This window comes from Cervus elaphus, chromosome 25 (assembly GCF_910594005.1).
Source record: "Cervus elaphus chromosome 25, mCerEla1.1, whole genome shotgun sequence".
Classification (NCBI taxonomy): Eukaryota; Metazoa; Chordata; class Mammalia; order Artiodactyla; family Cervidae; genus Cervus; species Cervus elaphus.
This window is the reverse complement of record NC_057839.1, coordinates 26,556,175-26,568,200: the sequence shown is the minus strand read 5'-3', so window position 1 is coordinate 26,568,200 and position 12,026 is coordinate 26,556,175. Positions and strand designations below refer to the sequence as shown.

At 41.2% G+C, this 12,026-nt stretch overlaps 2 protein-coding genes across 4 annotated transcripts in view; one reads left to right on the top strand and one right to left on the bottom strand.

Annotated features, from left to right (window-relative positions):
- Nucleotides 1–7,309, top strand: part of MTREX (Mtr4 exosome RNA helicase) — a 93,515-nt gene extending 86,206 nt beyond the window's left edge. Inside the window, exons 26-27 of the mRNA XM_043887287.1 lie at nucleotides 5,574–5,678; nucleotides 7,014–7,309. Coding sequence (XP_043743222.1) covers nucleotides 5,574–5,678; nucleotides 7,014–7,066 — 158 coding nt within the window. The 3' untranslated portion in view covers nucleotides 7,067–7,309. The remainder of the gene's footprint in view (nucleotides 1–5,573; nucleotides 5,679–7,013) is intronic.
- The window catches only part of PLPP1 (phospholipid phosphatase 1), a 107,860-nt gene continuing 101,678 nt past the window's right edge, over nucleotides 5,845–12,026 (bottom strand). For all 3 annotated transcript variants that reach the window (XM_043887290.1, XM_043887292.1, XM_043887289.1), the window contains 2 exons: nucleotides 8,448–8,624; nucleotides 5,845–7,659 (listed from right to left, as the gene is read on the bottom strand). In XM_043887290.1, coding sequence (XP_043743225.1) covers nucleotides 7,528–7,659; nucleotides 8,448–8,624 — 309 coding nt within the window. In that variant the 3' untranslated portion in view covers nucleotides 5,845–7,527. The remainder of the gene's footprint in view (nucleotides 7,660–8,447; nucleotides 8,625–12,026) is intronic.

Genomic DNA, 12,026 nt, shown 5'->3' with positions numbered 1-12,026 from the left:
ATGAGATTCAGGGCATAAACTGTGAGGAACCACTTTTGGGAATGCCAGAAAGTTGGAGGTAGAAATAAATACCTCTCCAGGTAAAGAAATATGTTGATTTCTTCTATCCTCAACTAGAATAATGTTTTGTTCAAGAACCACATGAGCCTGATGTTTGTAAAACTGCCCTTAAGCTTGTGTGCTCAAATGTCCTTCAGTGGAGTGGATAAATTGTGTTTCATTCATACAGTGGAACAGTATTCAGCCTGAAAAAGGAGTGAAGGACTGATTTGTGCTAGTATATGAACCTGAAACACTTTAAGGTTCTAAGTGAAAGAAGGCAGACACAGAAGCCACCTACTGTATAATTTCATTTATGTGAAATGTCCAGAATAGGCAAATCTAGAGAGACAGAGGTAGATTTGTGGTAACCATGGACTGGCAGTGGGTGTGACTGCTTAATGGACTTGGATTTCTTTTGGGTTTGATAAAAAGATTCTAAAATCAGATAGTGATTATGGTTGTACAACTCTGAATATACTAAAATCCACTGAATTTGTGTACTTATTTAAAAGGGTGAATTTGTGTTTGTATTGACTCTACCGGATCTTAGCTGTGGACATGCGGGGGTCTTTGTTGAGTCAGGCGGGATCTTTCATTGCAGCCCATGGATTCTGAGTTGTGGCGTTGGGGCTCTGTAGTTGTGGCCCTGGGATTCAGCAGTCATCATGCTGGAGCTCAGTAGTCATGGCGCTAGGGCTCAGTAGTTGTGGTACTGGAGCTTTGTTGTAACACTGGGGCTCAGTAGTTGTGGTGCTGGGGCTCAGTAGTCATGGTGCTGGGGATCAGTAGTTGTGGTACTGGGACTTTGTTGTAACACTGGGGCTCAGTAGTTGCAGTTCATGAACTTAGTTGCTCTGCAGCATATGTGATCTTAGTTCGCCTATCAGGGATTGAACCGTGTCCCTTGACTACTAGGGAAGTCCCCAAAGGGTGAATTTTATGCCATGTGAACTATTTATCTAAGTGTGCATTCTTCCAGAATGGTGATATAAACCTAAGTTTAAAAAAGGGGTAGTGACACTGGGGTACATGCTTTAAAGTGGTAGATTTTATATATATTTTACCACAGTTTTCATTGCTATTAAGGATTCAGTTTTACTTTCCACTGGCAAAAACCAGAAAAAAAAGGTTCATTAAATGGTTAACATTTAATGGTTAACAACCATTTATTTGGTTGTTAGTGTATGTTTTTGTTTCTGGTCAGCTTCAGATAGCCTGGGAGGAAGGGGCATGGCTTTTTAATCTCTTGTCTTAGACTTAATCTAGGTGGTCCTAATTGATGAGGCAGAATGATTTCTAAAGCTGGGAGTGAGGAGAAGCCTTGGATTACAGAGAACTGTAGTAGGTAGAAAGTATGCTGGGAAATTCACTTCTTCCCAGTAGTCTGCATGAATCTCCATCAGCAATAAATAGCCTTTACGCTGCAGGCAGCTGTGAACGGTGTTTGTACACATAAGGTGATATTTTGACAAAAGACTGAGGCCAGCAGCCACAGCCATTGTATGTGCAACCCTGTACCTCCTGGCCTCATTTCTTAATGGTTCTCATGTCATCTGAAACTGAGCTGGCGTGAGCTACATCTGGCAGGTCAGATGTGTGTTTAGTTTCTTTAGTTTATACCTTAATCTTAGCAATTTGCTTCATATGTTTGGCCTCCGACAGCTTTTGCAGATTCTGGCTATTAACATGAGTTTCTCAATTTGTAGAAATACCTAAACAATATCAAGTTATCTTTGTTTCCCAGGACACATTTGAATTCAGTCAAAAAAATATTTGTGAGCACAGGCATCTGACTGTGATGCCCTGCACAGCAAAAATTTTATAAAGGATTTCCTTTCAATTTTAAGTGGCCTGTGAAATCCATTCTGTCCCTTTTTGAAGTGCTGTGTATTTACATTTTTAACCATTACCTCATTTAATTTTCTTCAAATAGAAGTGTTTGCAATATACACATTTACTATCTAGTTGCATGGGTACTCTGATGGTCTTTACGTTCTGTGTTCCAGCCCCCACTCTATTTAGACACCCAAATGTTACTGTGATTGGATTTCCTCTTTGAATGCAAAGCAGTACTAGAGCTCAGCATTCTTTGCACTGAGAACAGAAATAACAAGTAATAGCCAGCATTTATTGAATTCCTATTGTATTACTGCCACTTACTAAGCACTGTGCATACATTATTTCATTCATTTCTCATAATAACCCCATTAGGTTTAAGAATTATTATTATCTCCACTTTATAGATTAGTAAACTTGAAGTTTTTCACAGGTTAATAGAGAAGATTTGGAAAGAAAAGAATGAATTCACTTTGTGAAACTGTTTGAGGTGTCTGTAATATGTGTGGGTAATCAACTTTTTGTTGATCCAGTAGTAGTTTCTAGGTAGAATTTAATAGCATTATTTCGGTTTTGTGACAACTGTTTTTATAATTGTGGCCTAGAAGTGAGTAACTTTCACTTATTTAAGTAAAAAATGCACAGATGAGTGATATGCTATTGATTGAACTTCATGAAATAATATCTTTAAAGCTAAAACTTAGGGTCCCCAAATGATTATCCTGGTACAGAAGTATCACACATGGACCATCCAGAACCTTATGTTTGAATCAGGGCTGAAACAGACTCACCAGGCAGCATCTGAATGAGTGGCATTAGATTTGGGGGCAGTGGAGGAGCACTATTCCTCCCGGGATGCAGGGGGTCAGGGACAGGCTCCTCACCTGCCCGCGGGACTGCAGCCCTTGTTACTGTGCTGCTTGTGCCTGCGCAGGGGGTGCCGGCGAAGAGCAGTAGGAGCTGAACCAGCATCCAGGGGAGAGAGAAAAGTGGGCGCTGTCCGTTCATCACGTCATGAATTTACGGGGGGTCCCGGGGACGCCGCCGTCTGACCCTACAGTGGCTAGTGGCCCACCTGGCCGCTTCCTGCCCCTAGGGCGCGGGCTCCTGCTCTCCCCTGCGTTTGTACGGGGTTGCTGTGTTTGCTCTGTGCTTTTGCTTGCAGCCCCATCGTGTATTTCCCCGTTGTAATCTCTCGCTGCCTTGTGCGTTTTTACCTGTCTCGCCCAGGTAGCGCCCTCCGGATGCCATGAAGGCCTGCTTCCCCCACCTCCCTTGCTCCCCCCGCCTCTCTCTCTGCACCCCGCCCCCCCACTACCACCCCTGCCTCATTTGGCCATTAATTGGGCATTCTCCTTCCCTGATCCTGTCTGCCCATTCTGCAGTTAATTTTCTCGGCTAAGATCATAGCTTTATGCTATCATTATAGCATAAATTATAGCATTATATCATTATAGCATAAAGCTATGATCAGCAAAAACAAACTAGTATCTTCAACTTTTATAAAGTTTCAGCTTGTAAAGTTCTGAGATTCTTCTTCCAGGAACTCAGCCTCACAGTTTAAAGGGAAGCCATTGCTCTAAAGGGTGAACCTCAAAGTCATAAACCCCTCTAGGGTTTCTCATCTGTAAAATGGTAGTAGGATGTTGGAAGTAGCCAATGACACAGTCTCCTCCTACTTGGGAACATTTTTGTGAAATAATTTTTTTTTTTTTCCTGTTAAAGGTTACTAGTAAAAACAGGAGCAAGTCTGTTTTTTCATTTGTTTTGTTAATTTTCAAAATATTAATATAGCATATTGGTGTCAGAACCAGTTGTCTCAGTAACAGGAAGTAAATGCCCAGGTAGGTATCATATAGCTGCTTCCTCATTCTCTTGGAGACCTGCTGTGAAGGGGACAAACCTACTGCTTGGAACTTCCCTTCTGAGCCGCAGTTCCCTTTCTAGTCATGGAAAGAGAATTAGGATGCAACTGAGATTCTTGTGTTTCCATCTGCCATTATATGCACCTCAAGGTGGATCAGTCTAATAATTCATTCTCCATTCCTGTACTTTAATAGCAGAGTTCTACTGGAGAAAAATTGTACCGTTTGGTGTCTTCAGAAGCCATAGTCTGTAACCTCAGAATCACATTAAACTTTCCTAGTAATAACAGAAGTAGCAGTAGCAGAGGAGAGAGATTGGTGTGTACCAGCTCGGTACCTGACACTAGGAACATTCTGCCTCATTTAGTTTATAGTGTTTCCCTAGCTTGCTAATACAGTCTCTCAGGCAGTAGATGGCACAGCTGAAATGTAATCCCTAGTCTACCTACCTCCAGAGACTTTTGTCTCTGGCTCTGAGACTTGTCTTACAGGCAATTCCAGATCCTCTTTGCTCTCCTTGCGCACCTACCTCAACTTGTCCCAGCTTTGTAGATGATCACTTCTGCTTCAGAGGAAAGGCAGGTGCCAGTAGGCCTGTCTTCTTAAGCTAGAAACTCATGTGCATATATCTTGTCCCTTATTCTCTCTTCAGAGGAAATTACTCCCGATTCCAGGGCCTTCTTCCACTCTTCTGCACCCTCTTCAGTTTTGAATCCCATCCTTTCTGCTGCCACTTTAGAAGTTTGTATTTCTCATCCACATCTTCTCCAGCTACCAACATAACATACCATGTTTAAGAGCAAAAGCTTTATGAGTTAGATCTCCATTGTTTTTCTCCCTTGGGCACATTGGCTCATAATGTAGAGGGCATTAAAAGGGAAAAAGAGCCCTGAACACAGTACAATGAGTGTTTTACAAGATACATGTTAATAAATTATTCCAGTGTTACAAGGAGTTAAATAAGAACCTGAAGTGTGAGGTCACAGCTTGCATACCAGAAAGAACTGATACTCCTCTTGTATTTCAGGCATTAAAACTAAAATCCAAGAGTTTTCAACTTAGGTGGCACTTAGAGAAAGAATCCTGAGGCTCCTCCTCATGCAAGTCTGACAGAAGTGAAAGTGTGTTTACAACTTCACCTGTGATGCAAACACTTGTCTTAGACAAGGAGTCAGATCCCAGTGGGAAGGGACTGACTGCCTCTTCTATGCTTCATTGAGGATACACTGTGTGAGGAAAGTATTAATGAAAGAGCTGTTTAAGGTCCAGAAGAATGATTGATTGCACCTTTAAAATGAAAATCTGATTCTCTTACTCCCTTCCTTAAACATTCCCTGTTGCATTCTCTTCACAGAATAGTATCCAGAGGCTGTAGTAGGCCACACCCAGGGCCTGCTGTAGCCTGCTAGGCATTTCTGCACTGCCTCCGTGGTCTTGCCTTGTCCCTGCCTGACAGTGACCTTACGCATAAAGGACCCAGATTATGTCACCTTTGCTGCCCTTCACCCATGTTGTTCTGTCCTCTGTTCCCAGGACATTTTGTGTACTTCTGTAAGAGCAAGTGTCAACACATTAAAGTAAATCCATGACTCTCTCTACCCTGAGTCAAAGATGGGAATTAAACTTTTCATTTTTGTAGCCTTCCTGGTGCCTAGCAGTCACTAGTCACGTTTACTCCTGATTTACTGCAGTAGAAGTTCCTCAGAGGACTATCGGTTAATCACCCCTTGTTCACCTTCCTTGTGTCTTAACAAAAGCTCTGCTTTTCCTGATTATTTACACTTTACAAGGGATACACTTTACAAGTGGTTTGTCTCCTTTTCTGTCCAGGCAGCATAATTCGTTGTATGAGGCGCTTGGAAGAACTACTTCGACAAATGTGTCAAGCAGCAAAAGCCATTGGAAACACTGAGCTGGAGAATAAATTTGCAGAAGGTCAGTATCCGGCCCATGAAGTTCTAGTAATTTCGGCAAATCCTCTTGACCATAACCTAGGAGAACATTTTCAGATATTCTTCACTGGACTGCCATGGCAGGCCACCTGGTAGCATTCAAAGAAAATATCAGTGTGTGTTGGAAACAGTTTGTAAATGAATATAGATAAAATTTCAAAATATTTATTGTGCACTTATTGTGTGCCAGGCATTGGTTTAAGCACCAAGGAATACAGCAGTGAACAAAAAAAGACACAAACCCCTGCCTTCATGGCGCTCACATTCTAGTGCAGGGAGGTGGACAGTAAACAGGTCAACAATTAAAATACATCAGGTAGTGATACAAACAAAGGAAGAGACAATAGAGACTTGAAAGATGGATATGATGGCCTAGAGTCCCTCCATATTTACTTGATGTACTTGAGCAACAGGCCAGTGTGGCTGGAGCACAGTGAACAGTGATGGAACAGTAGGGGCTGGAAGAAGAAAAGAATGGTCCTGTAGGCCCCAGCACTCCGCTTTTTCCTCTGAAGTGATTGGAGGTTTTGGGCACAGGAGTGGTGTGCTCTGACATGGGTTTCACCAGGCAGCTCTTGCTGGTGCTTTGTAGGCAAGTCTGTAGATGAGCTCGGTTGGAAGCAGGATGACCAACTCAGGAAAGGCTGGCTAGATCATGGTGGTAGTGATGGGGGGAGGCACACACGCTTGCAAATAATTTCATGCCATCTGTATGTTGGCTGAGAAAAAGGACTTAAAACACCAAAGAATAGCAGACGCGGTGCTGCTCTGAGTTGGTTGCCCACAGTCAAACCTACTGATTTCACTATCTACTTAGTGTTCTAAGAAGTTTGCAGAAACTGGCTTACATTTTCAACGTTGTTAAATAGAGCAGACCTATTTAATCACTGTGGGTTTAAGTCTACTTTTTGTAAACTTTCGAAAACTTTGTCCTGCCTTAGCCCAGAAAGAATTTCACATGGTAACTGAAATATAGTGCCTTCCATTGTAGGCTGAAAATTCATGCTTTTGGGTAACTAACTTCTTTTGACAGCTTATTCCTTTCAAGTCTTTTAAAGTAATTTTGGACACCCCCAGCCCCTACACACATGGTGTACTTTTAGAGTCAGGATTCATAAGAACAGGGGTCTGGTTTCAAAGTTTCCCATTTCTCAGAGATGGTTATGAACTCCTCTAGGTGTCTTTCAGACCAGCAAGGGTTTTGTATTTTCCATACTGTCTTCTCACCAATTTAATGAGTACTGTTTAAAACCCCAGTGGATGGGCATTACATTCTTTGTGGTCTTGAAAATTTAAATCATATTTTCTTTTCTCTTAGGAATCACCAAAATCAAGAGAGATATTGTGTTTGCCGCCAGCCTCTACTTATAAACAGTCAGCTAAGGAATGTGGAATTGTAAATTGTTCTCCACCTGTCTGATTACAATCAACTACAAACGCCTATAAGTATTGATTTGGTTTTCCCATCTCAAGACAGTTGTCCTGAAACATTTTAATATGTATTATATTTAAATCAAGCATCATTCTAAGAAAGCATATTGCATACACATTTGTACATAAGCATTACATTTTTTAATAAAAAAAATGTACAGGTGGGGCATTGTTTTAGTGAAAGGCCATTGAAATTTTTTTAAATGAACTTAGAGCTATTAGGTAACCATTGTGTTAAATGTAACTATATACACACAGGTAAAGTAGGCATCCAAGAGGTATAGTAGCAGCAGTCCCTTAAAGGCTTGTACACCGGGAAGAAAGACGCATCCTCTTGCCTTCTGGTTGCAATCACTTTTCTTTAGAAAGCAGGCCAGCTTCATCTGGGCACTCTGCCACCTTCAAGGCTGGTGACTGTTCCGATAGTGATTCCCTGTCGTTGGTGTTTCGTGCAGAGTTGTATGAGAATCCTCCTCTTTTCTTTCTTTAAAAGGAGAATTTCTCTTTTTGAAGAAATCTGATACATATACAGCCTATGTAGAACAGATAACATTTAGAATGGGCCAGAGTATTAAGTGATACCATTTTAAAGAAGTTGAAAAACCCTAGCAAAATTGCAATAAGCAGTGTGCAAAAAATAAAAAAAAGGATATACATTACAGGGTACAAGCTAAGGGTACCAATAAATTAGTGGCTGGGCTTCCCTGGTGGTTCAGTGGTAAAGAACCTGCCTGCAATGCAAGAGATGCAGGTCCACTCTCTGGGTCAGGAAGGGCCCCTGAAGAAGGCAATAGCTACTCCAGTATTCTTGCCTGGGAAATCCCATGGCCAAGAGGAGCCTGGCAGGCTGGAGTCCATGGGGTCACAAAGAGGCGGACACGACTCAGTGACTAAACAGCAACAACAAATTAGTGGCTAACAGGAATTTTTGTTAAAGACATCCTGAGAGTTGCTTTGTTATGTCTTGGGCAAAAAGCTTCACTATGCAGCCAGCCCTTAATGAAAAAAATGTGTCGTACTTCATGTAAATTATTTTCAATTTATACCAAAAAGAAAACTTTATACCCAGGACTTCTTACAATTTAAAAAAAAAAAAAACAAGAAATTTTTTTAATAACTTCGGCAGAAAGTAAATAACCTAGGTTATTATTTGGTGTCTGTCCTAAAATGACTTTTAATAACATTGGGGTCCTTACCCAGTAGCAATTATTGAGCTACATTCTCTGCCTTAACATAGTTTTCTCATTGGAACCTTTTTTCCTACTTATTTATCCAAGTGTTTATCAATTTCAAGATGTAGGCTGCTGCCATGTATACTTACAACTAATACTGCAACCAGAGCTCCTTGAATGAGTCCAGTCAGCACATCACTCCAGTGGTGTTTGTAATCAGAAACTCGAGAAAGGCCCACATAAATGGATGCAGCAACAAGACCAAATTGCAGTGTAGGGCGTAAAAGTCTTGCCCAGTCTCCCTTCATTCTGGCTTGAAGGTAAAGCTAATAGAAAAGACAGGGGGGAGAAAAAGAGTTTAATATACCAACTGAAGACTATATTTTATATTAAATATCATTTCTAGAGGATTGATGTTTAAAATGACAGCATTAAGTATTAATAATCATTAATCAGTGTTGTTATATATGGAGAGGGCTTTAGGTAAGCATTCTTGTACTCATGAATACCTAAAAATTAATCCCAAAATAAAACGAAAATACAAATTGCCCTAGTACCAGTTTACAAGAATTTATTACCTATCTAGTTAGACCACTCTCCAAATTATAAACAAGGTAAGCGTTTCTGTGTTTATAACCTAGGATTTCAGGGGCTGCTCCTTCCCTTCCATTTTGAGTTACAGTGATCATTAGTTCGGAGTCTTGGGATCAACTGCTAGTGCTCTGAGCACAGGCTGCCCTTACTCTGGGCCAGGCTGCTGTATTTTCTGCGCAGCCTATTTAGGAACTAAGTTTGCTTAATTCACCCAAACAATTTACTTGAGAGTTCCTCTAGCCTCAAATTATTTAACATGAGTGACTGAGATTAAATAAATCTGTATTTATAAGTAGATACAATAATCTGCCTAAGTAAAGAATACAGTCTGTAGTTTAGTCCTGATCCAGTAAGAGTTTTCTTTCAATAGCACTGTACCCTTTAAAGTTCTATGATTTTCCATACACTAGTCAGACCTGAGAATTTCCCCTTTGCTGTGTCAGCCTGCCCTTGACTTTGGTGCATCCCCAAAGACTGTAATAAAGAACAAATTTGGAATAGTTTCCTATGAACACCTTTCAGCAAATATGGTCTTTTTTTTTTTTTCCCTAACTTCTATCTAATAATATAATTCGTAATATTCATTTTAGAAACTCTGTTCAATAATTTATGGCTCATACAACTTACTTAAATGCAGTCTGCAGAAAACAATTTATGTCGCTGTGCCCACTGATCCTGCCTATTTAAAGTAGATAGACAAGTCCATTCCTAGTTCACTGGGCACTGTTGTGCGTGTTCAGTTCTTAGCACCTGGCAAAGACCTAGAGGTCGTCTAATTTTATAAAGTCCCTTATAGTATAAACATCTAATCCTAAAAGAGCATACCAGTTGTTTAACTGAGTTCAACTCATTAACAGGCTGAAGTGCCACTGGCTTTCTGCAGAGCTCCTCTCCCCTTTTTTGTTTGCTGCTGTTGAAGCTATAAGCAAGCACAGAGTAAGAGGCTTGTCTCAAGATTCTGGAGGTGCTAAGATACTTGGTTCTGGTTGGGGCAGAGTTACTTAGCATGTGCTAGCTAAAGCCAGTTAGGTACCACAGCCGTGCCAGATAATATTCACCTCATTAGTTCTAACTGGAAATTTTTTGTTCATTTTAAGGAAAACAGTTCTTTAACTAGGGGCCAAGTTTTGTATGTTATTATCCAAAAGTTTAGTTGTCTCTCTTCTAGTTATTGTTAAGCTATCTTTTCAGATGATGGTTAAAGGCATCGGTTATTTAGACCATAAAAACATATACTTAGGAATTACAAATACTTGACCTAAATGCAGACATATTAGGGAGAACTGCACCCTTCCCTGCTAGGAACATAGTGAAAAAACAACTGTCAAATGGACTTAGGGGTTTATTTTTTTACTTCCAACATAAAGGAAACTCAGGACTTTCAAGGTTCTTCCTCAGTTAGGATTCTAAAATCCCTCTGTTTCTTCCAAAGAACTCTTTGACTTTAGGTAGCCCACACACATATGTTAAGTAAGTATTATTTTGCCCCAATCTCTTCCTCAACATCCCTGTGAAAATAACATTTGCTTATGGATCAATAACCAAACACACTGCAGTATACTCTAGGTGAAATCTTTCCCCTCTAAGTACCTAATTAAATAGAGTCTGTGTTCGTCTCTTCTGGGGACTAATGGCCATGGCTTGAGTAAGGCTCTTGTTACAGAACAAATCTCAGCTCTAAGTGAGACTGGCTAATTGAGTGGGCTTCCTATTTGCCTGTTTTGTATCTCTGGGCCCAAGGCACTGATGTAGCAAAAGCCGGGCACCACCTCTGGCCCTGCTCTTCCCCGTGAGGACTTGGGTTTCAGTAGACCCCCAAGAGGTACACACACTGAGTTTGTTGAACCTTGGGTCACCTGAGTTGTGCGGTTGACATGCCCTGAACTCCAGAGACAACTGACCTCTCGTGTTGCCAGCCGAAAGCCTATCCTACATAAGCAGGTCCAAGAAAGCGTACAGTGCTGACCTTCGAGGGGCTCCACTTCCTAAGCCGTTCTCAGGTTCCACAGTGCAGCTCTTTTAAGCTCCCACCCTCTAGAGGCACTAGAGATTCAGCTTCCTCCTACCACTCTATAATGCTTTCCAAAATCTTTTCCTCTTGCTTATTGTCTCCTTTTCCATTCTTTGACTTTGTGGATTTATTTATTTTTTCCTATTCTACTCCTTGTCCTTTGACGGGGGAGAGGAAAGCATATATGTTCCTTTAAAAACAAGTCTCTATTCCTCCATCTTTCTCTGTCTCAGAGAAACTGAATATCTGATATATCTCAGCACTGCTATATTAGAACTAGATACGGGGACTGCTCATGCTTTAATGCCAGAATTGAGAATAAAAAGGCTTTATTACCTTTGTTGCCTTTGCAACCTCCACTCTTCCCCTTCTCCCTACATGTGCATTTGTTAATCACATATGTACTACAAGAAGGAAAGCATTCAATTGCTTGTATCTTAAGATTTAGAACTTCTGGAACTCTGTATCCAGTGCTGTGTATGGTAGCAGACTGGCTGGCTCAGTGGCAGCATCTACAATTTTCAAATTACCCCGCTGGGGGAAACTGCCAATCCACAGACAGAACTGAAGGGCACCACATACCCTGCCTTACTTTGTGAGAGGGCAGAGTATGACTTAGGACAGACTTGGCCCAGAAATCTGCTGGGCTGTGTTTGTTCTAGGATTTATTTATGAAGGAACTGTTTATTTTTCACAAGTTGTAGAAACGGTCCCTAACAGATACATGATAGGCTACTGGCAAACAAAAGCTATGGTTAGACAAGAACGGGCCATTTAATAGAAAATGGAGAAGAGTGGCAGCCACACTCTAAAAAACCAGGTGGCCAGTGAGACAAGTGGAAATTCAACTTTCTGGTGAAGTAGAAAGGTCACAACTAGAAATAAAAGACAAGGTTCTGGCAGGACAAAAGCAACCTGCAGCACTTCACTAAGGTGCTCCCGAGAAGCAAAGGCTTCACACTGAGATGCTACAGATTCAGGAGGCCCCACGGCAGGACAGCCGAGGAGCAAAGGGTGACACATGCAGCTACCGGTTCTGTAAGCAGGGCGATCCACCAAACGCCAGACAGCAAGTGGAAGACTTGGTGACATAAAAAGGCAGGTTGAAAACAGGGACTACCTG